Here is a 26,944-nt window from a genome sequence, read left to right on the forward strand (position 1 = left end):
CAGCTCTTTGGTCTTGGCCATAGTGGAGTTTGGAGTCTGACTGTTTGAGGTTGTGGACAGGTGTCTTTTATACTGATAACGAGTTCAAACAGGTGCCATTAATACAGGTAATGAGTGGAGGACAGAGGAGCCTCTTAAAGAAGAAGTTACAGGTCTGTGAGAGCCAGAAATCTTGCTTTTTTGTAGGTTACCAAATACTTATTTTCCTCCATAATGTGCAAATAAATTCTTTAAAAATCAGACAATCTGATTTTCCTCATTCTGTCTCTCATAGTTGAAGTGTACCTATGATGAAAATGACAGGCCTCTCTCATCTTTTTAAGTGGGAGAACTTGCACAATTGGTGGCTGACTAAATACTTTTTTGCCCCACTGTATGTGTACATTATATATATAATTATTCTATATAATTATATATAATTTTATTTATTTGGGAATATAGTAATAAGAATGTTTATTAAAATATTTTATTGCTCCTTGGGCTGAAAAATCAGGAGATTACACATTTTCATACAAGAACTAAGCAAGTGTGATACATATTATGTGTTGCATTATGAATACAATCATATGACATGGGCTTCGACCAATCCATTTCAATAAAATGAAAAAAAATGACAAGAATGAAATATAAGGTTAAAAAAAATGTATTTATTTGGACTTAAGAATGGTTCACATCCAAACAGTGGGATGGTGTAGTAGGATAACATCACAGGGGGATAATCCAACCATTCAAACACTCATTTAAGAACAGCATCACTAGACAAAAAGTGTTTAGAGGAGGAAAAAAAACCCAAACGACAGTTTTCACAACCCACTACTACAGACAGACGGCACTTTTGTCCTGTTGAACATTGTGTCCAGAGAAGGAGAAAGCCTTTTTTTTTCTGTTATCTTAGCGTACATACAATAAAGACCCACTGTGGCATACGTACAATACACTCCCAATGTAGCATACATTCCCAAAACATACTTCCAGTAACATCACATACAGTCTATTAAGTACAGGGATGCACCAAGTGCCTTAGAAATCGTGCAAGTACCATACAACATCCTATTATCAGACCAACACGGTCTTAAATACTGCAATGCAGGTCGGGTAGAAGATTTAACTTAACAGCAAAAGTATACGCTTTTCACAGCACAGCCTTGAGTTCACTGGCAGAGGAGAGAGCAACAGAGATGAATGACACAACATGGATCAAAAGGCCATGACTATAATTTTAGTATGTTACGGATGGCAGTTTCTGTAAACTTGATATCATTTATTATCAAACATCGGCTCGTTACATAAGCGCTACTATACAGTATGTATGAGCTGTACAACAGAGAACGTAATGCACTGATTTTCCCAGCAGAACGAGCAGAAGTCTGATACTCAAGTATTGAAATTCATAACACTCAAAGGCATGATTACAGCATGAGGAAAAGACAGTGTATGAAGATCCAAGGGTGGGAATTTCTCAAACATAAATTGATTTATGTGAACCTTTGGTGCGTGGCTGCTAGTGCAAGCTAGAGTTAAGAATGCCTACAAATGACACTAAGACAAGAAATGTGGTAACGGTTTCACATTTGTACCAAAAAGCTTCAAGTCCGCCAATCATTTTTCTTTTTTCCTGCGCAGTCAATGAATGAGCAATACCAGTACTGACCAACAGAGGGAGACTATGAGCAGGGATAGGCCAAATAAGGCCACCAGAGGGCAGTATTTGTCTTAGCCCTTATATATGTAAAGAAATGTTTGCCTGGTAAATCCACACTAATCAAGACTTAAAGGGATAATTCACGCAACAACAACAAAATACTATGGAAGTCTGTTTGGTTATCGACGTTCTTCTAAATATCTCTTGTGTTCAGCAGAAAAAAGAAATTCATACATTGGAACAACTTGAGAGTAAATGACAGAATTAACATTTTTGGGTGAACTATTCCTTTAACTGGTACTGCAAGGGTTCTCACCAGGGCCGTAACCACCATAGACATTGAGGGGGATCCCCCTCCCCCAATAGAAATGCCCAAATTGTCCCCACCAACATTTGAAATTCTTGCACTGCTCTGCTGCACTTCATTATGCAGGGCTCTGTATGTTGTTGTTAGGATGACAAAAAGGTTTAAAATGTACATTTTAGTCTGGTTTGCCTCAGTGGTCTAACAGCGCTCGTCAATGTCAAAATGACTGAGATGGCCAATCAAATCAAAGTAGGCGGGGTTTACGTTCTCAGTCTTCACACAGACAAGCGCGTCAATATATCGCCTAATGCCGTTGCGGAGATAGACTCTATTCTTTCCAGTTAAATCCATAGACAGCAAAAGAAATGGACACAGTGACCCCCATAGACTTCAACGCAGAAAAGTGATTTAGAAGCACACACTTCCTTATGGCATAGTATTTATTAGGCCTGTCGCGATTGGTCGATATAATCGACTGCGTCGACGCTGTTAATTAGTCGACGTCAATATTTTTAGTCGACTGGGTAAGTTGGGTACGATATGAAATTGTATTAGTGCCGGTACTTTAAAAATGACAGCACTCTAAGAGCAGTATTTCTTAATTTGCGTCAATGTGTGACAGCAGGAGTGAGGACGTGTGTGTGAGCTCTGCTTCCACCGTTCACTAAACAATGGAAGCAGAACAGCAAATATATAAGTGCAGCTCAGGAAAAGGAACGCAACAGAAAAGTGCGGTGCGGCCGGGACGTGCTCTTTCACAGATCGCGACGTCAGTTTCGCGGATTATTGGGTTTGAATGGTAAAACATCTGTAAAAATGCACGTCCTGGCGAGTATTCGGGTAAACGCAGTCGGATATGTCTTTAGTGAACGTATAAAGAAATCGGGTGTTACAATGAATTTGGTCCGTGCAGCTCTTAAAGGGCCGGACCTAATATTCTGTGTGAAGCAGGGCAGGGCAGGGCAGGAAAATGCCGGCCAAGTGAGTTTTTAGGGTTTTTTAACCCTAAAACAATGATAAAACAATGAATAGTAAGTTCTGTCATATTATTCAATTACTTTTACTGTTTTTTGCCATGGTATGGGTTCAGTATCGGTATTGAGGTATTTTAGTCTGGTATCGTATCGAAGTCATCATTTTGGTATCGTGACAACACTATTCTATATAAAAAGTATTTGCTGATGTTCTCTTTTTTTGTTATGTTGGTTTAAAAATTTTTACCTTTTAAATGTTTACTCTTTTAGTTTTACATTTTGTCAAGGGCTTGTTTACATTTATACTTTTTTATAGTACACTACTGAAGGCCAACGTTGCAAGTTAAATTAAATGTTTTCAAGTAAAATTGTTGAAAATGATTGCGATAAATAAGTCGATAGATTAATTGATATAAAAATAGTCGTTACTCGCAGCCCTAGTATTTATTTACTTTAAAATTTAACACCAGTATGCCATTTTAAGTGAATGCATCCTGTCTATACGGGTATATACGGTAATTTCTCTATTGCGTGACAGAGTCGCGTGGTTATGACGCAATCGTTAGCCTATTTTTTACAAAAACGGCTTTTACAGGGCGACAGTGTAAGATACCAGGTAATGCAGCCTTTTATACATTGTCGTGTTCCTTTAGAAATAACCAATGGTCAAATGGAGTCTTTAAACGCCTCAGATGTAAAGTTATTCGCTGTCAAAGTGACGGCAAAATGAATTGGAGTCAATGGAATGCTAACAGCAGGTGATGGCTTGGTTAGCAATGGCTGCCCCTATATGGAAGGTACGCTTTCCAGGTGTAGGATTAGCCCCTTGGTTAAATCACAAAACAAAATGTACACAAAAGTGTCCCTGCTCTTAATATACAATCATTGATTAACATCTTTGATTTTAATAAAGAAGAAAAAAAAACTATATGAGTGCGGATTAGAACCCAGAACCTTTGATATGGTTTACAAAAATTCTACCACCGGACCACTGAGGAAACCAAATTCTATGTATTTATTCACCAATGCGAAGAATCTCAGGACTAATAATATATTTGACGCAAATTCATGCAAATATTGTTTGCAAATCGCCCCAAAAGGATTATTTCCCAACTAGAATAAGACCTAGAATTTCGTTCACTGTTCTGTTTCTTTATGCTTTATAATTAAAAAAAAAAAAATTGGTCCCCCCCAATGTTCAAGACATGGTTACGGCCTTGGTTCTCACACATTTATTATTATTATTTTTAATTAAATTCATTCATGATTACTGGATAAGGATGTATTAGTAGTAGTATTATTAACAACACTTTTTTTTTTCTTTTTTTTTCTTTCTATAGAATGTAATTTTTTAGCCAATTAGCTGAGAACAAGAAAAACGCACACCTGTATTCACTATAGAAATGGCCATCATTTTTACCAACTTCAAGGCTTGAAAATCTCAATTTTTTAATTCCCTGATATGTCCCGGTTTTCTATGACCATGGAAACCTTGTACTGCAAATCACAAATGAATGACCCAAGAAGTCGGGTTTTAGCCTATATTGAATTATGAATTATGCTGTATATTACTCATTAAATAAAAATGTGTTTTCTACCCAATGAATTATTTTTGGGCTGAGAATAACTTTCTGAGATCTGGTATTTTAGAATTCCCATGGTAACCCTGTACTTCAAATCACAGAAGGATAACCCAAAAAGGTCTGTTTTATACATTGAATTATGCATGATTTCTTACTGTAAATAGAATCAAGCCCTCATCCATCCAGGTATAATTATGCAGAAGTGTCATGACTGAATTCAAATGAACATCCAGAAATAGATATGCGCCCTTGTAATGGTAAATAATAGTCTTGGCGCATGTCATATGTTTAAATGGTGCCTACAGGGAAGTGATATGCTGAGATATTAGAACAAAATTAGAATCACTTCCTGAGATGAGCCTAATCCTTGCAGCTGCACACCCAGTTTCCTTTCGCTCCCTTGTGGCTGAAGGCTAATGTATTTAGGGACAGTGTGTTTGTATCTAGGAAAAGGCTCCACTATTAGTCTTCGAACAGTGTTGCTTATTGGTTAAAGAGAAGCACGTGCGCGTCGGTCTCCCTCACATGCGGACAACAGGCTCATGCTACTATAAAGCTGAGGAATTCAGACAGAAGCTAGTTACCAGTCTTCAAAAATCATTCGAGATGGCAGCAACAGGACATGGAGTCTCGGAAGTGACTTTTTTTTATGCTCCTAACGCAAGAGTAAATCAGTATGGCACCAACGAGAACTAACGCAGACACATGATGTAACAACTCAAACGCAAATCTAGAAATAGTTCTTGTGCGTAGTAACAGTACTGTTTTTTTTTTTATTTTTAAGTTACACAAGCTCTCACATACGGTCACTCTGATTGGACTGCGTGAAGTGGCAAATCCTAAGGCAAACCGTAAAAGTAAAATCAGTGAAGATGAGATTAAAGCTTCGGGCTCAGTGTATTTAAGGGGATATCTAGGTCAGTCGGGCAAATTTTGTTCACGACTGGGTATTCCCTCTTCAAGCACAGCTCGGGGAGGAGGGGTAACGCTGAAGATGAACCGGAGATGATATGACAGATTGGGGGCAGTGAAGCTTCTCTTGTTGGAGCTGGTTTCTCTCTAGGCTATTGAATATTTAGATCGGGAGGAGGGTTCTGTACTTCACCAGAGAGCATGGGGTATGGATTTACAAATGTACACTGGGAAATACTCTGTACTTTGAATAATATATATCTGACATAAACCAGACTGTTTTTGGGTGAATCTCACAACAAAATGTCCGGATTATGCCAAAGCCAAGAGGAAAAAAAATATAAAAATATATTTTTTGCATTAGAAAATTAAATATTTAGATCGGGTGGAGGGATCTGAACCTCACCAGAGAGAGTGCGGTATGGATTTATAAATGTACGCTTGGAAATATGCTGTTCATCATATTTGAAGTACAAAAGAAAAAACTGGGGGGAGCTCCCTAAAATGTGTCCGGGTCATCCCAAAAACCAAAAGAAAAAAATATGAAAATATATTTTGCATAAGACAATGAGACCTATTTTGAGGATTTATGTATTATGATGTTATCATCACATTTTCACGACAAATTCTCATCAAAATATGACATGGACACATTGTTTGATTCACCCTTTTGAGGTCAGCAACACGTTGGTCACTTTTGTACTATCTGGTTATTTTAGTAAGTATTAATATTCATATAATCAGTTAACAGAGTATATATTATAGGATGTAAATATGTAATTGATGGATGCTTGCAATGACATGGAGGGAGCTCATGGGAATACCCTAAAGCCAGTGTGTGTAGAATGAAGAAAAAATTAGAACACTCCCCAAACTAATATTAATATGAATGGCTCAGACTGACTATCGGTTCATTATTTGTTTGCGTATTGGTTGTATAAGCTTTCGCCATTCTAGTCTCCCTGCCTGGTCATGTCCTCGGCTGTACAAAAAAGAATCTACCCAAAATGTATATACAAGTAAAACTACATTTTACCACAGGTTTCTTACAATTAGTTGGTATATTGGTTTTCTGCATCTCATATATGTATACAGCTTGGCTATGTTGTTACTTAGATGTATATCGCTTATTCTACAAACGAAAGGCATTACAAGTTCAAGTACAGTATATCTCTATTTACAACAGCTCAAAGGTAGCTGGCCATGTTAGACAGTCTTTGAGTGACCGTTTGGTTCTATTATATGTACAGTCCAGTTCTTGAGGGAGGGACTTGTCTTAGAACAGTCCTCAAATGAGAGATTATTTACTCCTGAATAACAACTCTTCTAGCCAACCAGTGCAGAGAGTAACAAACGTGTTTAATCTTGCTCTAAATAAAGTTCACATGAGAATAAGAAGGCCAAAAAGGACAACTTAATATTAATTCTGAGGTAAAATTAATAATAATAACAAGAAGATTTTATATAATGCAGCTCTGTTGCATTCAATTTACCCTAGAAAAGCTTTTTTTTTGTCTCTTTCACAGAGAGGACAGGACATTTTGGGAAGAACAGAATGGAATGGGGGAAATCACCTGAGCCAGACTCAACTCGTATCATCCACAACCCACTAGGCTTCAGCTTCGAACTCTTCTAGGCTCAAAATATACATTTGAAAATGAAATGAAAAGCACTTCCTTGCTGGAGCATCATGCCCCGGTTTGCCCTCACCAGCACAGGTAGCTACTCCGCGCCACGGGCTACATGGTTCCAGGTTTCTCGCCCGAGTTGGCGGAGGAAGCTGCAGCATTGCTTGCGTTGTTTGGAAAGATCTTCTCTGTGGGGGTCACGGCAGGGCTTCCCACCCCAGAGGAGCTGGAGCTGCTGGAGCGGTGCTGTGTGGGCGGAGGTCGCACGGGTCTCATAGGTGGAGGTCTGAGCTGGGCTCCGGCCAATCTGGCGGACAGCGCCGGTTTAAAGGTCGTCATCATCTCGGAGGTGGAGCTGCTGCTGCGCCTCAGGGCCGCGTCCGGGTCTCGGATCATGATGGTGTGTAAAGGGCTCGCTGGCTCCGAGCTCACAGGGTTCTTGAGCGGTTCTAACGTATCCAGAACAACGTCGGGAGCTTGTTTGGCTGTGTTCTGCCGTTCCAATTCACGGAGCTCATGAAGTGCAGTGTTCATTGTCTTCTCAATGTCCTGTAACAAAAAGATTGCTTTTGCTTAGTCATAGCTTTTGTCTTTTGATGAAAATATTCTTTAAAAAAAGAAATGAATGACCACATTTGGAGAATTTCACTAAAAAATGGTATCTAATTTTAAAATTAAATTTAAAATTAAACCAAATGTTCAAGTATTTTCTTCCCAAAGTAGTTTTTGTCAACAGTATGTTTTAATAAGAACTTTTGACAAAATATTGACTGTATTGTTGTCATTTTTCAACTAATTTACCCACTGAAAATGAAATTTAAAAAATATAGCTGCAAGCAGCAATTAACGGGGTTCAAGCACTTTAAGCACTTGATTAGATGTTTTATTTAGCAAGCGTGTAACCACTTTGATCATCATCATTTACAGCGAATACAGGCAATTTACCAATAGGAAATATATGTTTTTTAAAGCTTTTTAACACCACCTATGGTCCGATCTCCATAAAAATGAGCATGCTTGTTTACAATCATATGTCGCATGTGCTCACCTAGTTTCATGAAGTTCTGAGTTTTCGTTTAAAATGTATAAGCTTTTGAGTATATTTGACCACACCCATTTTCTAAATGATTATAGACCTATGCCCCGTTTCCACCGAAATTACCCGGAACAATTTGTACCAGGAACTTTTTTTTACAGGAACTTTTTTTCCCCCAGACCTGCTACTGTCTGCGTTTCCACTGCGGTCTAAAGTACTGTGAAGATTAGGCAAATTAGTCCAGAGATGTGGGACTGCGCGCGGCTGCTCCTCCCAGTCAGCGACGGACAGGAAACATTTTTGTGCGATACTGTCTGCAACAATAACAAGTATGGAGGAGATTCAAGCAGCACTGCTTTTGCTGGTTATGTATTGGTTTACTAAATAGGTAATTAACAAAACGGCGATAAAGAGACGAGCACTGATACTAAAGCGTATTCTGAAAGCTAGTAAACTAGATTTAAAATAAGACAACGTATGTTATTATCAGCTATTACGGACATTGACCGTGAGATTGCTGAGACAACGCACGCCATCGGACAGAAAGAGCAAGACTGATATTACTGAACGCAGAACGAACCTCGCAAAAGACTTTTAAAAATGCCGGTTGAAATAAAATGCTGCGTGAGTTCAACCAATCAGCATGTTCAGCGCCCAAAAGTTCCACCCCCTAAAGTTCCTGAACTTTGAAAAAGTACTACCCCGGGAGCAGGGCCGTTCATAGGAGGAAATATTTACCCGGAACTTCATTTAGACCCTGGTTCCTGCGGTCGAAACACACAGAGTACCACCCCAAAGTTCCTAGTTCCTGGGCAAAGTTCCTGCAGGAAACGCGGCTCTAGAGAATCCTGAGAATTGTGCTCCTGTGGTTTTAAAAAAGGACTATTCCGTTCACAAGTTATAGCCATTTTAGTAAAAGTGGCTACTCCCTTTTCTAGCATTTAAGCATCTAAACATTTTTTTTTGAGAATTATTGACAATCTTTGAAAATTTGATTGGAACTGATTGCTAACTGTCGTAAGCGCGTTCACGAGAGACTGACGTTCCAGAGTATGACGTAGGACGCTCCGGTGAGAATGTGCTAGTTCTCGCGAGAACCAAGTTTTGTTTTTCTCTATCCTCTGCGCTTCCGAGTTCGTCACTGGAACTTACGCTACGCCTGCGTCCCACGTCATAAGCTGAAACGTCAGTCTCTCGTGAATGCGCATACGACAGTTAAAGGAAGTTAGAGATTACAGTTTGTAAAGTTTTAAACATGGATATTTTTCTTACACAAACGCATCGCTTCACTTCAGAAGGCCTTTATGAACCCCCCAGAGTCGTGTGGAGCAGTTATATGATAAACAGAAATTCACTGCCATTATAAAGCTTGGAAGAGTCAGGACATTTAAAAATATAAATCTGATTGTATTCATCTGAAAGAAGAACGTCATATACACCTAGGATGGTTTGAGGGTGAGTAAATCATGGGCTGATTTTCTTTTTTTGGATGAACTATCCCTTTAAATGACACGTACTTAATTAACTGCATTAAATTGTCAAGTTTTTCTAAGTCAAGCATTAGGGATTTGTTTAAATCCTCTAGCACCACTAATAAGAACCACGCAGTGAGAAAATGATCGATAAATCCAATTTGTGTTTTTTTCTGCACAGAAAGTATTTATGGAGCTATATGGCCTAAGAAATCTCTTATCTTTCCTGGGGATTCATCTTACTTTCTTCCGGAGCGGCCGAGTATATCACGGCCGCAGATTATGCTTGATATACACACAGTGTCGTTGCCGTCCTGATAGACTATAAACTCACTGCTTTCCATTCCTCTTTCAAGATCGACCATCTCCGTTCTGTCTTGCAGCTGAGCATGCCATAAAAGTTTAATGCTCAGAAGATAAAAGGCTCATGAAGACACATGCTCATGCACAAAAAAGTACCTTGCAAAGTCTTATTACCAAGCAGATGTCATCAATAACCCCACACACACAGCCCTAAACACATTTACACACATCCCCCAAATTGAACATCAAGCAATTATTTAGATCATGTATTCTGTGCTTATAATGCATTATCAATTTACAAAACACAACACATTTCTCTCCAACAATATCCATCATGCCTTCATTTTGATGTCTGTATTCACTCGAGCCATTTTCTTTTCATTAGGTGAGCGTAGAAACAAAGGGGCCGTTACAAAAGATCATTAACTGTTCCGTGTGCCACAAACTTCATTATTTAACCGTGTGCAAATGAAAAAGCTGGATCAGTACCAGCCTATCCCGTTCATGCTGATATCTGCCTTTAGTGCCAGCTCTTTGTTTCTGATGGACTAAATCTAGCCAGCTTCTTCAGACACAGAATTCTAGGTTAATTGCAAGGCTCAAGAAAAAAACAAAAAGCTTTCATGACTACAACTTAAAAGTCCTTTTAAATCCTTTTGAGCTTTGATTTATAAGGGCAATAGAGATTTATGTTTAAAAATGATCTTTTCTTATCTAAATAAGGGTAATTTATATAAGACTGTACAGAAAATCAATCTAAATAATTAAAAAACTTTTGTGAATAAATAGTGGTCTTGTTATTATTTTCCTCTGGCTCTCTCTCTCTCTCTCTCTCTCTCTCTCTCTCCCTCTCTCTCTCCTCTCTCCTCTCTCCTCTCTCTCTCTCTCTCTATATATATATATATATACATATACAGAGAGAGAGAGTTGTGTGTGTGTATATATATATATATATAGTTATAATATATATTATAGTTATTACAGTAACTACATGTAATGTGTAAAAAGCATATTAAAATAAACATATTGAATACATATTGAAATAACATAGCTCTAATAGAATAAAATAAAAATATAATATAAGAAATATAATAAAATATATATTTTTTTAAACTTTTTTTTATTTCAGATAGATTTGCAATATTTTCCATTTTCATTTACTGTAATTTTATGACCTTTAAAAAACTACAACTGAATTAAAATGAATAAAAACGAGATTATATATATATATTATATTACTAAAACTTTAACTGAAATTAAAATGAACACAGAAAAGATATAATCAAATTCAAAATATTAATAAAAACTATAATAGTCATCTCAACGATCCTAAAATAACACAGTCTTGCCCTAAAATACTGTGAATTTGAGAAACTAAAAATGTGCACTCGCTCACCTCTGCTAAAGCCTCGGCCTCCAAGGACTTGTGGTCCCCAAGGCTGCTGTGTCTTGTTGCTCCTGGAACAGGCCTGAGTGGGTGACCTTCAGGATAGATCTTCCTCTCAGGGTAGTTAATGCTTCCTGCACTGCCAAAGGTTCCCAAACGTCTCTTCTCAGGACTCTCAATGTGGCTCCTAGTGACCGCCACTTTGTGGGGACTGCTGGGGCAGGCGGCGGCCCTTGGTGGGGTGTCTCGGGGAGGACTGTGAGAGTCAGTGCCACTGCGGCGTCGAGGAATGGCAGACCCATCCGATCGCAACCTAACCCTGCAGAAATACACAAAGAGATTGCAACAAGCTTAAAAATATAGACAGTCACGCTGTTTTAGCTCAAAGCTGACTGCAAATACTATACAGAGTCTTAAGATTTTTGTTAAATATTTGTGTCACAAACAAGCCTTAAGAGATGAGTAAGTAAGCTGCAAGCAGAAATGGGATAAGATTAAGCACTTTAATTCAGATCATTATTCCTGAGGATGAATATATGTGGAATAAATACAAGCAGAATTCTGCATAATCAGCGACTGACCGGCCCATGACCCCGCTAAAGTTGTAATCATGCGATGGTTCACATGGGGACTGCAGATCGTTTTTGGATGAGGTTTTATCGTCCAGTAAAGGTCCACTGCTGGCCTCGCTGTCAGCCTTCTGACTCAGACTATCAGAGAAGGCATCATCCCTAAAGAGAAAGAGACAAAAATCTGTCCGGTTACTCTGCAGACTACTGATGATCTGTGAAGGATTCCAAGCAGTGCAAATAGACCTAAATAATTACAATAAATAAAAAATCTTTTATCACATCAATGATATGAAAACAAAACCACCGACAAAATGTTGGATTATGTAAGTGAAGTTATTTCAAAATGTAGGAAAACATGCTAGTTTATCTTGCAGTCAAAATAGTAATATTGTAAAATATTATTAACATTTAAATTAACAGTTTTCTATTTAAATATATTTTTAAATGAATGTATTCCTGTGAGGCAACGCTGAATTTTCAGCATAATTTCTCCAGTCTTCAGTGTCACATGAAGACTGTCAACTTTTGAACGGTAGAGTACATAATAATGTTCACCAGCTAAACTTGTCACACACACAAAAAATGCTGGCAATGAAACAAGCCTCTGGTCTCATATTTTTCAGTCCCAGCAGCCCCTACATCACTCTCACTTCATGTCTCATTCAGCCCACAGCAAGCAAACATCCACTGATCACAGTTTCACAGCATGTTCTCGGGCTGCTTTTACAGTTCTCTTGGGAGACGACAGCAGAAGGTGTTTGCTAATCTGAAGCTGTTGAATGTGGAATTCATGGAAGAAAAAAAAAAGTATCAGAAAAAGTTACAGTCCAAATGTTTCATTATGCAATCTTTCAGCAGTCCTGTTCACTGGTTGCCTTTTAAACACACTATACGGACTGAATAAACCATTGCCATTACCAGGAAGCTGATCCACTCTAACAATGTCCATTCTTCTGGTATGGCTTTTCACTAGATGTTTGAACATGAATTCAGCGATTTGCTCCCATTCAAACACAAGAGCATGGCCTAGCTCGCAGTTTGCAAAACAATTAGTCTGAAACTTTAAAGGAACACTCCACCGTTTTTAGAAATAGGGCTTATTCAACATCTTTCCTACATTTAGATATGTGGGCAAATGCATTTTTGTCTCAGTGCATGCATTGTTTTAGTTTGGCAGGGTCGCCGCTAGCTTAGCTTAGCATAATGAATGGAAACCTGCCTGCTAGCATGTCCCGAGTAAAAGTGATACAAATAAATAAATAAAAAATACCCACCTAATTACTTCTTGTGGCCTGCATATTCACAACGAATACAAATAGCGATGCAGATTAAGACTAGGCGATTATAGGCAAATATTAACTTGGGACTATATTAGGGTGAAGCACAGGCGAAAAACTGCTACTTGGGCGCAGAGATATCACGGAGCCTAGTCTTAATCTGCATCGCTATTTGTACTCGTTGTGAATATGCAAGCCACAAGAAGTAATTAGGTGGGGGGGGGGGGGGGGGTTTGGGATCCGTTTTACTCGGGACATGCTAGCTGGCAACATAGGATTCCATTCATTATGCTAAGCTAAGCTAGCGGCGACCCTGCCAAACTAAAACAATGCATGCACTGAGACAAAAATGCATTTGCCCACATATATAAATGTAGGAAAGACGTTGAATAAGCCCTATTTCTAAAAATGGTGGAGTGTTCCTTTAAGTCACTAGATTACTGAAAATAAACAGTATATGGTTATGTTGTATTTAAAGCATTTGGAGGTTGAATTTACAGCAGAAATAACTATTATGATAAACGATTTTGGTCATTCCGCCCACCCCTACTGTAGTGTAACCTTCAACCGGTTATCCCCATCCTCTTTTCATTTTATCAACCTCAATTTTCCTTATTTGCTGCTGTCAAATCTCGCAAGATTAGGAATGGGACTTGGACTGACCCTTTTAATAAACTCATTCATCAAACTGTCATCAGTTAAACCATACAAAGAGATAATGAGCATGTCATCATTTTAGTAATTACTGAAACAGCGGTAGGACAGTTAATATCAGCCGCTGATATAAATATGATCAACTCAAGGACACTGCAATCAACTTTTTTTTAACTTTCATGCAGGGCTCCAGACTGCGACTAAAACGGCGTGTAACATTTTTGCTGAGATCGCCATTGGCGGCCAAATAAATGTATATGTTATGATTAAAAATTGCGTGCCTTTTTTACCGGCATGTTCTGTGATGAGTAGCTCATCACATCTTTGTTGTGTTGACGTGCTAACGGAAAATATCAGGCTTTTTCAAAGCCCTCATCTCTATCGAGCAACAACACTGACAGCTGTGCCTGCATGAGAGAGATAGACAATGATTCTAGACACGTCAATGAATGAACATCCAAGTAGCTACTATAAAAGTGCGGGAAAGTGTCTATTTCGTGCACACAACGTGGTTAACCACAACAGATCAACATGTCAGCTGTGTGGATGCGAACTAATCGGTAACATTTCTTGCTTTTAATAGATGCTGATATGGATTCTTAAGCCGGGCGCACACTATGCGATTTAGGTCACGATTTGGCCGTCTGAGACAAATTTAGCAAATTCCTAAAAGATTCCTCTGATCCTAGGCTAAAATCTTTGATCGTTAGTTTGACATGTTCACCAGCAGCCGATTAATGACCGGTGCGATCAAATTTGATCTCAGGTGAAATTCTGGCAGTGTCAGAAGATTTGGCGCACAATCCTGCGGTGTGACTTCTCCTACGACGACCGTCAAATTATGTTTTTCAAGACAACCTATGATCAAAATGAGCGCTTGAGATTCTTTGTAGCCACCATTTCAATCCTGCGTGTAATGCAGCTCACTGTCACCGAATGCGCCATTGATTGATGATATAAAACTCTGGACAAAGTTTTTGCAAACTCTGGACAAAACTCTGGAAAACGTCTCGGTTACGACTGTAACCTTAGTTCCCTGAATAGGGAACGAGACGCTGCGTCACCGCTTTGGGAACGCCCCTGCGTGATTGCGTCGTGAAGCACGTATGTCATCAGTCCAATAGAGAGACGGAACGTCATAGGCGGGTGACGTCATAGACCCGGAAGCTATAAAGCACACCGGCAAACACACGCCGTTAGCTTCTGAAGAAGGCCTGAAACAAGGCGCTTGCGGGCATGCGAGGAGTATGGCCGGGTGACGCAGCGTCTCGTTCCCTATTCAGGGAACTAAGGTTACAGTCGTAACCGAGACGTTCCCCTTCAAGGGAACTCGAGCTGCGTCACCGCTTTGGGAACGAGAATACCCACGTCCCCATGCGAGTCTGGATGCCCGCCTGTGCAAGCTACGAGGCGAGTACCCGAGACCCCGGAGTAGAATTAACGTCTAGCTCATAGAACCTGACAAAAGTATGCGGCGAGGACCACCCCGCCGCATCACACACTTCCTGCAGGGAGGCCCCTGCCAAGAGAGCTTGGGAAGCAGCCATACTCCTAGTGGAGTGGGACCGAACAGCCAAAGGAGAAGGCTGTCCGGCCGCCCCATAAGCCAGTGAGATAGCCTCGACTACCCACTTGCTCATCCTCTGCTTTGACACCGGACCCCCACGGGATGGAGGTCCGTAGCAAACAAACAACTGATCAGTTTTTCTCCACAGGGCAGCTCTGTGGATATAGGCGTCTAAGGCGCGAACTGGACAAAGCAGATTTAACTTTTCCTGGTCTGACGTCACAAAGGGAGGAGGACAGAAGGCCTGGAGCACAATAGGTCTCACAGGATTAGTGAGGACCTTAGGAATATACCCGGGCCTCGGAGAGAGAAAGGCCTTAGCCATACCCGGGGCAAACTCCAAGCACGAGGGTGCGACAGAGAGGGCTTGCAAGTCCCCAATTCTTTTAAGAGAAGAAATAGCAAGAAGAAAAATAGTTTTGAAAGTGAGAAATTTCTCAGGAACTTCCTCGAGCGGCTCGAAGGGAGCCTCGGAAAGGCCTCGAAGGACGATGGATAAGTCCCAGGCCGGCACCCTGGTGCGTGTCACAGGTCTCAGCCTCAAGGTTCCACGGAGGAAACGAGTTACTAGAGGGTGTCGCCCTAATGAAACACCACTCAAAGGAGTGTGGTAAGCAGCTATGGCCGCCACGTACACCTTTAGTGTGGAGGGGGCTAACCCAGCAGAGAATCTCTCCTGCAGGAACTCCAGCACCACGCTCGCAGGGCAGTTAACTGGATCCCGCAGGCGATCTCGACACCATAAGGTGAAGAGTCTCCACTTCAGGTAGTAAAGTTTCCTCGTAGAAGGAGCTCTGGAGTGTAGAATGGTCTCAACAACCTCAGTTGAGAGACCGGAACTTATGAGCTGGGTCCCCTCAGAGGCCAAGCCCACAGTTTCCACAACTCCGGGCGGGGGTGAACAAAAACTCCGCCCGCCTGAGAGAGAAGGTCCCTCCGGAACGGAATCTCCAGGGGAGAGCCGTCGAGGAGAGACACCAGATCCGAGAACCATACCCGGCCCGGCCAGAACGGGGCTACTAGAAGGAGACGGGCCCCGTCCCGGCGCACTCTCTCTAGAACTCCCGGAAGCAGAGCGATCGGGGGGAAAGCGTACAGGGGCAGCCTCGGCCACTCCTGTACCATCGCATCCAGTCCGAGAGGAGCTGGAGGCGACAGGGAGAACCACAGATGACAATGAGAGTTCTCGTGAGTGGCGAACAGGTCCACTTGGGCCCTGCCAAACTTCTCCCAAAGGAGCTCCACCACATCGGTGTGGAGTCTCCACTCCCCGGGCCTTGGCCCCTGCCTCGACAGGATGTCTGCTTCCACGTTCAACCGCCCAGGAATGTACATAGCCCTGACTGACAGCAATTTTCCCTGAGCCCAGAGGAGGATAAGGCGCGCCAGCTTGTATAAGCGACGAGACCTCAAACCCCCCTGATGGTTGATGTAGGAGACCACCGATGTGCTGTCTGTGCGTACAAGCACATGATGGCCCCTGAGATGCGGCAGGAAGTGCTTCAGAGCCTGAAACACCGCCAACATTTCCAGGCAATTTATATGCCATGAACGCTGGTGCTCCTGCCACAGACCCTGGGCCGAGCGACCACTCATGGTCGCCCCCCAGCCCGTCAGGGAGGCATCCGTGGTCAGAGAAGTACGCTGACACGGTGCCCCCAGCGACGGGCCCTGGGTCAGGAACCTGGGGTCCTTCCACATAACCAAGGTGCGGAGACACCGCCGCGTTGCCTTGATTACGCGAAAAGGGGTTCCCCCTCGGGGAAAAACCCCTGGTCTTGAGCCACCACTGTAGCGGCCTCATGAACAGCAGGCCCGAAGGAATAACATTGGACGCGGCTGCCATCAGACCCAACAGTCTCTGAAACTGCTTTACAGTGAGCGGCTGGTCTAGCTTCACCCCTTTCACGGCTGAGAGGATTGACCCCACGCGAGGCTCCGACAGACGAGCCTGCATAGCGACCGAATCCCAACTCACCCCGAGATAAGTGATCTTCTGCACAGGAGAGAGAACACTCTTCTTGGAGTTGAGCCTCAGCCCCAACCTCCTCATATGCGCGAGAACAACATCTCGATGCTGAACCGCGAGACGCGCTGACTGTGCTAGTATCAGCCAGTCGTCGATGTAATTGAGGATGCGGATCCCCTGCAAACGCAAGGGGACCAGAGCAGCGTCCACACACTTCGTGAACGTGCGGGGTGAAAGGGCTAAACCGAAAGGAAGCACCCGATATTGGTACGCTTCTCCCCTGAAAGCGAACCTCAGGAACTTCCTGTGCTGCGGAAGGATGGAGACATGGAAATACGCATCTTTGAGATCTATCGTGACAAACCAGTCCTCGGACCTGATCTGAGACACGATCTGTTTGAGTGTCAGCATCCTGAACTTGAGCTTTGCCACGGCTCGGTTCAGGACGCGAAGATCCAAGATGGGGCGCAGCCCACCATCCTTCTTTGGCACTATGAAGTACCGGCTGTAAAAGCCTGACTCCCTGTCCGGGGGGGGAACCCTCTCTATAGCCCCCTTTTGCAGCAGAGTCTGTACTTCTTGAGTCATCACCAGAGCCTGCACCGGGTCCACCACAGTGGAGAGGACCCCGTTGAAGCTGGGGGGACGGCATCTGAACTGAATCGCGTACCCCAACTTTACACATCGCAGGACCCAACGAGATATGTGAGGCAGATTTTCCCACTCTGACACAAAATCTACTAAGGGAACCAGCCTCTCGAGGCTGGTCTCTGATGTACTCTGCACCGCGAGTGCAGCGCCCTGAAGCGGCGAACCGGCAGGGAACGACTGACTCGACGGCATAATTTCCCTCCGAAGAGGGTGCGGGCCATGCTCGAATGACCCGCGGGGCCCCTCCGCGCCCCGGCACTCGGGCGGGGTTGGCGGACTGACCCCGTGAGGGTACCGCGGACGCACGGGTACCGTGTACAGCGGTAAGCACCGTGCGTCCGCGGAGGGGACCACCCTCACTGTCCTGGGCCCAGAGGCGTCAGGACTTCTTTGACGCAGCCTTCCTCGCCACAATGACTGTCCTCAGATCAGCCCTGGGGTTAGAAGGCTGCGCCTGTGAGCGCCGCGCACCCGACGACCCTTTCTGCGGGGGTGTACGAGTGGCGACACTCACTCTTTGCTGCGCCCTGTGTGAGGAGCTCGTACTCGGCATCTGCTGCTCCCGCCCAGCAGCAGACGAGACCTGGGGCTTACGGGGAAGGAACTGCTTGAGCGCCGCTGCCTGCTTTTTCGCCTCCAGGAACCTGTCGGTAACCGTGGTGACAGCGTCACCGAACAGGCCCTCCGGAGACAGCGGCGCATCGAGCAAAAAACTCTTGTCCCTTTCCTTAATGTCCGTAAGATTAAGCCACAAATGTCTCTCCGTGGCCACTAGGGCTGCCATAGAACGGCCGACGCATCGGGCCGTCTCCTTGGTGGCACGGAGAGCGAGATCGGCAGTCGATCGAAGTTCATTAATAGTATCGACTCCGATCTCGTGGCTTTCCCCCAGGTCCCTTAGCAGATCAGCCTGATATGCCTGCACAATAGACATAGTGTGCAGACACGCGGCGGCTTGACCTGCTGCCGAATATGCTTTGCCCACAAACGATGATGTCACTTTCAGAGGTTTTGTGGGCAAAGTCGGAGCCTTTACGGTTGACGCAGACTCGGGTGACAGATGGCTCGCAAGCGTCTGTTCAACCCGAGGCAGCTGACCGTAACCGTGTCTCTTACACCCCGTGATATTACTATAAACAGACGTTTGCGGGGTGAAAATGCGTGCAGACACGGGCCGCTTCCAGGACCTCGACACCTCGGTGTGGAGGTCCGGGAAAAACGGCAGACTCCTTCGAGGAGGCTGAACAGAGTGCGCGGGGAGAAAGCGCTCGTCGAGTCTGCTTTTTACGGCAGCTCGCTCATGATGTTCGTGTGGCCAGTCAATGTGTAGTCTGGCCACCGCTCTGCTCAGCACCTCCATAAGCTCCTCACTTGCAGGGGAATGAAGTGACGAGTCTCCACCCCCTGCATCGATGCTACAGACATCAACCTCCTCGGAGGAAGATAGCTGCAGTATCGCGGCCGCTCCCCGGGCGGGAGAAGCCGCAGAGCGGGCTCCCGATCCCAGAGAGGCAGCGCTGGATCTGGCGGGTGAAGGAAGAGATAGGGCGGGGCCCGTCTCCATCCCCTCCGTCAGATCCTTTTGCGAACCCCACGACATGAGTCGCCGCTGAGCCTCAGCAGCAGCGGGACCCGTGCCGTGGGGAGCGCTAACCGGGACGCCCTCCTCGAAGAGCGCCCGGCGGGATCGCAGCACACGAAGAGGCAGAGCCTCACAATGCTCGCAGCCGGCACCCTCGAGTGCCGACTGCGCGTGCTGCTCTCCCAAACAAACAACGCACATCAAGTGTGTATCCCCGCTCGTGATGTAACGTGAGCAGGGAGGAACACACTGTCTGTAACGCTGTTCGCTCGTCATACTTTTTTCTCTTGTATCAATGTGGTGAATAGTGCAAACGTAACAAAACAGTCTGAACTCAGACACAACACAAAGACACTTGGACAGAATAACACAGAGCGCTTGTTGAAGGCAACAGAAGCTAACGGCGTGTGTTTGCCGGTGTGCTTTATAGCTTCCGGGTCTATGACGTCACCCGCCTATGACGTTCCGTCTCTCTATTGGACTGATGACATACGTGCTTCACGACGCAATCACGCAGGGGCGTTCCCAAAGCGGTGACGCAGCTCGAGTTCCCTTGAAGGGGAACTCTGGAAGTTTTCGTGCGCGTGTTCGTTTTTAGCACGCCTTCTGACATTAATGACAACTTAGATCTTACAGTTGGGATTATGTTCGTACAGTCTGACAAGGAACAATCATAAAGGACTATTATAAATCGCACAGTGTGCAATTTATTCTCAATATATTTTAATCTTTGATGTTTTCTGTTACAGCCTGAACTTCATGTTATTTGTAGCGCAGAATCCATAATCGCAGGAAGATTTGTACTTAACTGTCACCTTTATTATGACACTTTTAACTTGTTTGTTAATTTTAGTAAACTATTAACAAACTTTAAACTTTGTGGCGCTCTTTAATGTGGCCAGACGGATTGCTTAATCAGCATTTTCGACCTTGGAAAGAGCTTGTATAAACTGTGTTTAAGAACAATCATGTCACGTAACGTCTAATTTACCTCAGAAAAGCTATTCAATGCTCATAAACTTGTTAGTCAGCTAGAAAAATAACTATAGAGAGACATTTTGCTAAATATATGCACTATATCACAATCCTTATATTTTTACTTAAACTGTTGTCTTCATGAGAAATAATGGAAGGAGCTAAAAATGAAATTCAACACCGGCCATATAATTGCACGTGAAAAATTAAAACGCGTTTATTCTGTTGTGGCACTTTAAAAAATGATTTTCAATTAAGGAGCCTTATAAGTTTTTTGTCTGGAGCCCTGTTCATGTCATCTCAAGACCTTATAAGATCATCTTTCTTTCAGCTCACTTTAAAGGTGTCATGAACTGGCTTTTGTCATTTTTTGTACTGTTGTCTGAGGTCAACTTATGACGTTTGCGTGGTATTTACATTCAAAAACATCATAATTAATAAGTAATAGGCTATTTTCTGCCATGGTTTTGAGGGTCTCTGAAAAACGGTCGGTTTTGATGGGCGTGCCGCACTGAAGACTTGGAAGTAAACGCCCACGGCTAGGATTGGATAATATTTGCATATTTAATGAGCTTCAGCTCCCCTCAGTACATGTGGGGATTGCTTTGAAAGGGTCTGGGGAAACGCTCAGAGGACTCGCGAAATGCCTTTATCAAACAAACACAATGATTCATCTATCATCCACCCGCGATTGATTGGAATTATATTTTTTTATTACTTGGCCCGCCCGATCGGTGAATAACCGCGACCCGTACACATACGCGCACACAAGAAAGGAATGTTATTTCACTATTTAAGATAGCCCATCGGCAGGCTGGTGATACGTTTTGGTAGCCCATCTGAAAAACACATAGCCCCGGGACGTTGGCCTTTGTGAGCACTGGCGTTACTAGTTCGAGTCTGATCACGAATGAACCAATAACACCTTCTCTAGCCAGTGACAGCGTGCAAGGTATGTAATCAATATATATCAAACGATCTGTAACAATGCAATACTAACACATATCCAGTCTTGACCTGTATCTTGTTTACAATCGATTCTGCGGTGAAATGAAGCGAACAAACGCACAATGTCTTACACACATGAACTGCTCGGTAGCGGGACCCGTTTAGCTCCACGAGTCGGTGGGCGGGCTTGAGGCAGTGCTTCTGCATTCTATGACATCAGTGGTCGACATATTCTGAGATCTCTCGTTTTCTGGGCCTGATGTCAATAAAAGCTTTTTTTTGACTAACAAGGAAGTTTTCAGCTCCGAAACTTACAGGATATTCTTATATCACGATTAACTTTTATATATCAAAGGCTCAAGGGAAAGTTGATTTCTCAATTCATCACTCCTTTAACCGTAGTCCCACTAAACACAACAGGCTTTGGCATAAATGCATGCCTAGCACATTAGGGCGTTGCTAATGCTTAGTACTTCAGAAACACAATTAGGCTTATATAGTGTAAAGGCCCCCGCCAAAGACTTAAGAGCATTCTTTAACTGCCACTCAGTGCTGTTAAATTTTAATTAAAGTGTAAAGTGTTAATGGCTGGAACTATTTGATTCTCACTTGAGCTATTAAGGTATGAACTCAGGCCAGATGGCCTGGTTGATTAGTCATATATTACCCAGAAGGCAACACTTTCACAAGGCAACATGCACTGAACTGTCCTGTAACTAGTGCCAGGACTTCTGTGCATAATAGTAGGAACTACATGTTTTTATTTTTCTGATGAAAATGTGGTTGTGCTGCTAAGTGTTTTCTAAGGTGTTCTGTTTTTAGCATGTTGCTATGTGGTTACTAGGGTGTTCTGGGTGGTTGCTAGGTGGTTACTTAAGACTAGAATACACAACTTTTGCTCAGATTTCTGCCCCAAATTTTTGTAGTCTGGATAAATCAACAACATTCTAGACCCTAAATATGGCTCAGGTTCCTATAGAATATTTTCCACCAATTTTATCACTTTTGATGCAAACATCACATGCAAGTCTTAAATAAAAGTTTTTAAAAAAGCTACAGTTTGGTACCACTCATGTCCATAGCAACAAAACAAAAAAAACAGCGTGGGACGAACTATGCACAAAATAATAAAATAACTAGCATAAAATTCTATTAAAAAAATTATTATTTAGTATTGATACTTACAGGTCTTGTACTACTATATACTGGTGGGGTATGAGGCCGTCAACCCCGTTGTGTCTTCCCTCCCACCAGTCCTCAGATGCACGATGATACAGCAAAAGGGATGCGCCTTTTTTGAAGGACAGCTCTCGGGGAGTCCGACCCATGTAGTCAAACTTCGCAATGGCTTCAATCTGCTCCACCTCTGTGTGTGTATGAGAGAGAGGAACAGTGAAACTAGGGCTCATTAACATGTTTGCACAGAGAATTATGTCAACAAATTTTCAGAGAGCTTCAAAGCACTGCAACAGACTCAAATCTGTTATGCTCCCAGCTGGTTCTCAGCAAAACAGACACACACACACACACACACACACACACACACACACACACACACACACACACACACACACACACACACACACACACACACACACACACACACACACACACACACACACACACACACACACACACACACACACACACACACACACACACAACTGAATGTCAGAATGGGAAAGAAAGGTGATTTAAGCTATTTTGAGCGTGGCATGGTTGTTGGTGCCAGACGGGCCGGTCTGAGTATTTCACAATCTGCTCAGTTACTGGGATTTTCACGCACAACCATTTCTAGGGTTTACAAAGAATGGTGTGAAAAGGGAAAAACATCCAGTATGCGGCAGTCCTGTGGGCGGAAATGCCTTGTTGATGCTAGAGGTCAGAGGAGAATGGGCCGACTGATTCAAGCTGATAGAAGAGCAACTTTGACTGAAATAACCACTCGTTACAACCGAGGTATGCAGCAAAGCATTTGTGAAGCCACAATACGCACAACCTTGAGGCGGATGGGCTTCAACAGCAGAAGACCCCACCGGGTACCACTCATCTCCACTACAAATAGGAAAAAGAGGCTACAATTTGCACAAGCTCACCAAAATTGGACAGTTGAAGACTGGAAAAATGTTGCCTGGTCTGATGAGTCTCAATTTCTGTTGAGACATTCAGATGGTAGAGTCAGAATTTGACGTAAACAGAATGAGAACATGGATCCATCATGCCTTGTTACCACTGTGCAGGCTGTTGGTGGTGGTGTAATGGTGTGGGGGATGTTTTCTTGGCACACTTTAGGCCCCTTAGTGCCAATTGGGCATCGTTTAAATGCCACGGCCTACCTGAGCATTGTTTCTGACCATGTCCATCCCTTTATGACCACCATGTACCCATCCTCTGATGGCTACTTCCAGCAGGATAATGCACCATGTCACAAAGCTCGAATCATTTCAAATGAGGTTTCTTGAACATGACAATGAGTTCACTGTACTAAAATGGCCCCACAGTCACCAGATCTCAACCCAATAGAGCATCTTTGGGATGTGGTGGAACGGGAGCTTCGTGCCCTGGATGTGCATCCCACAAATCTCCATCAACTGCAAGATGCGATCCTATCAATATGGGCCAACATTTCTAAAGAATTCTTTCAGCACCTTGTTGAATCAAAGCCACGTAGAATTGAGGCAGTTCTGAAGGCGAAAGGGGGTCAAACACAGTATTAGTATGGTGTTCCTAATAATCCTTTAGGTGAGTGTATATACACACACACCGATCAGGCATAATATTATGACCTAATATTGTGTTGGTTCCCCTTTTGCTGCTAAAACAGCCCTGACTCGTCGAGGCATGGACTCCACTAGACCCCTGAAGGTGTGCTGTTGTATCTGGCACCAAGATGTTAGCAGCAGATCCTTTAAGTTCTGCAAGTTGAAAGGTGGGGCCTCCATGGATCGGACTTGTTTGTTCAGCACATCCCACAGATGCTCGATTTGATTGAGATCTGGGGAATTTGGAGGCCAAGTCAACACCTCAAACTCGTGATCCTCAAACCATTTCTTAACCATTTTTGCTTTGTGGCAGGTCGCATTATCCTGCTGAAAGAGGCCACAGCCACCAGGGAATACCGTTTCCATGAAAGGGTGTACATGGTCTTTAACAATGTTTAGGTAGGTGGTACGTGTCAAAGTAACAGCCACATGGATGGCAGAACATTACCCAAAGCATCACACTGCCTCCGCCGGCTTGCCTTCTTCCCATAGTGCATCCTGGTGCCATGTGTTCCCCAGGTAAGCGACACACACGCAGCCATCCATGTGATGTAAAAAAAAAAAAAACGTTCAGATTCATCAATTCTGATTCATCAGACCAGGCCACCTTCTTCCATTGCTCCGTGGTCCAGTTCTGATGCTCACATGCCCACTGTTGGCACTTTCGGTGGTGGACAGGGGTCAGCATGGGCACCCTGACTGGTCTGCGGCTATGCAGCCCCATACGCAACAAACTGTGATGCACTGTGTATTCTGACACCTTTCTATCAGAACCAGCATTAACTTCTTGAGCAATTTGAGCTATAGTAGCTTGTCTGTTTGATCGGACCACACGGGCCAGCCTTCAATCCTCACGTGCATCAATGAGCCTTGGCCGACCATGATGACCCTGTTGCCGGTTCACCACTGCTCCTTCCCTGGACCACTTTTGATAGATACTGACCACTGCAGACTGTTAACACCCCACAAGAGGTGCAGTTTTGCAGTCGTCTAGCCATCACAATTTGGTCCTTGTCAAACTCGCTCAAATCCTTGCACTTGCCCATTTTTCCTGCTTCTAACACATCAACTTTGAAGATAAAATGTTCACTTGCAGTCTAATATAACCCACCCACTAACAGGTGATTAAGAGATAATCAGTGTTATTCACTTCACCTGTCAGTGGTCATTATGTTATGCCTGATCTGTGTGTGTGTGTATATATATATATATATATATATATATATAGGGGGGGTAATCAGGCGACCTAGAACCAAAAGCAACAACCAAACAAACAACAAAAACACACACACACACACACACACACACACGGAACACTGCAATGCAAAATGTCACTTCTACACACACAAAAAAACTAAAAAAAATAAATAATAATAATTCAAATAGGCCCTATATTCCATATCATAAAGATTCACATTCATCGCATTATGGTCTTACACGTCAGTGGATATGATCTCATCTATTACCCCATCAGGACCACAAAGAAACAGGCACATTTCTAATACAGATGGGCTACTAAAAATGCAAAGTGGACTTTATCTAAATCCTTTCAAATCTGCCACCCAGCTTCCATTTAATGTGGCCACTGCCATCATATGACCACAGATCAGTTCACGCTTCACCCCCCCAGACGCTGCCAGGGGCAAACAGACAGTGGGGTCATTCAGGGTTAAGGAGATATACAGAGCAAATCAGCGCTTGGCAGAAATCTCCAAGTCGACTAAAAGAAAAACAATCAGTTTCATTAGGGTCTCCACCCAGGGGTGAAATTAAATACAGGCATGGCACAGAAGTGGAAGGAAAGAGGAAGAATGGAAATGGAGAGAGAGAGAAAATCAGCCTTTGCAATTCTGTATGTTGTCTGATTGTTTCCATTGTGACTGCACCTGATTGGCTGGATTGAAGGCTCAGAATCTGATTGCTGTTTCTCAGCATGTGTCGAGGGTTATAGGGAAAGTTGAGATAACGCTGTTTTGGAGCTGAAGCACGTGACTTCAAACAGTCCTGAAGTCATGCATAAGGCAGGCTTTAGCTGATGAGCTCCAGAGGGAAAGGTAATTTATCCTGAAGTATGCTTTTCATTTGAAATTGCAAGACGCGGCTGGTCATTCAATCACAATTTGGTGGCCATCTTGAGGAGGCGACCTGCTAAATAAAATATTCTTTTATAATCCACCTTATTTTTCAAAGCAAAAGTGAGCTATTTCCTGTGAAGGAGCTGGATTTCCGAATAACTAGGTGCTATAGGTAAAAATCTAGAAGAATGAGAAGTAAACGGTGAAACTATTTGTGCTACAAACCAGCGAGTTTATGAATTTGTACCGGAAGCCTTGCACATTTTCACTAAAAATGGCAGCGCCAAAAATAGATCGCTCGCTAGGTCACTTATATGTTACCATGAAATCAAAATGGCCAATTCTTGTTTATGCAATATTGCAGTATTTATTATAAATGATGTATCCATGCACATCATAATTTTTTTTAATTCATGTGCCATCGTAATCTTTAAATCAAAATAGCTTCCCCTCCAGCTCGTCTGTTGACGTGTTTTTCGGCAAGTGGATGGGACAACCTGTCACTTACATGATATCACAGACCACAACAATCCAATCAATAGAGTGGTTCAGGTATGACATCACTTTATAGTCCAAAACGCGGAAGCGAGTTTGCATTTTAGCACTTATGGTTCCATCTAACTGAAGTCAATGTTTTTTTTTTTGAGTGATGTTTTATTAACAAATTT

At 43.2% G+C, this 26,944-nt stretch overlaps 1 protein-coding gene across 1 annotated transcript in view; it reads right to left on the reverse strand.

Moving 5' to 3' along the window:
• Positions 1 to 4,257: 4,257 nt before the first annotated feature.
• Positions 4,258 to 26,944, reverse strand: part of srgap3 (SLIT-ROBO Rho GTPase activating protein 3) — a 140,373-nt gene continuing 117,686 nt past the window's right edge. The window contains exons 19-22 of the mRNA XM_079840412.1: positions 22,625 to 22,805; positions 11,826 to 11,975; positions 11,254 to 11,563; positions 4,258 to 7,595 (exon numbers count right to left, since the gene is read on the reverse strand). Coding sequence (XP_079696538.1) covers positions 7,158 to 7,595; positions 11,254 to 11,563; positions 11,826 to 11,975; positions 22,625 to 22,805 — 1,079 coding nt within the window. The 3' untranslated portion in view covers positions 4,258 to 7,157. The remainder of the gene's footprint in view (positions 7,596 to 11,253; positions 11,564 to 11,825; positions 11,976 to 22,624; positions 22,806 to 26,944) is intronic.

This window comes from Gobio gobio (assembly GCF_949357685.1).
Source record: "Gobio gobio genome assembly, chromosome: 17".
NCBI classification, from domain to species: Eukaryota; Metazoa; Chordata; class Actinopteri; order Cypriniformes; family Gobionidae; genus Gobio; species Gobio gobio.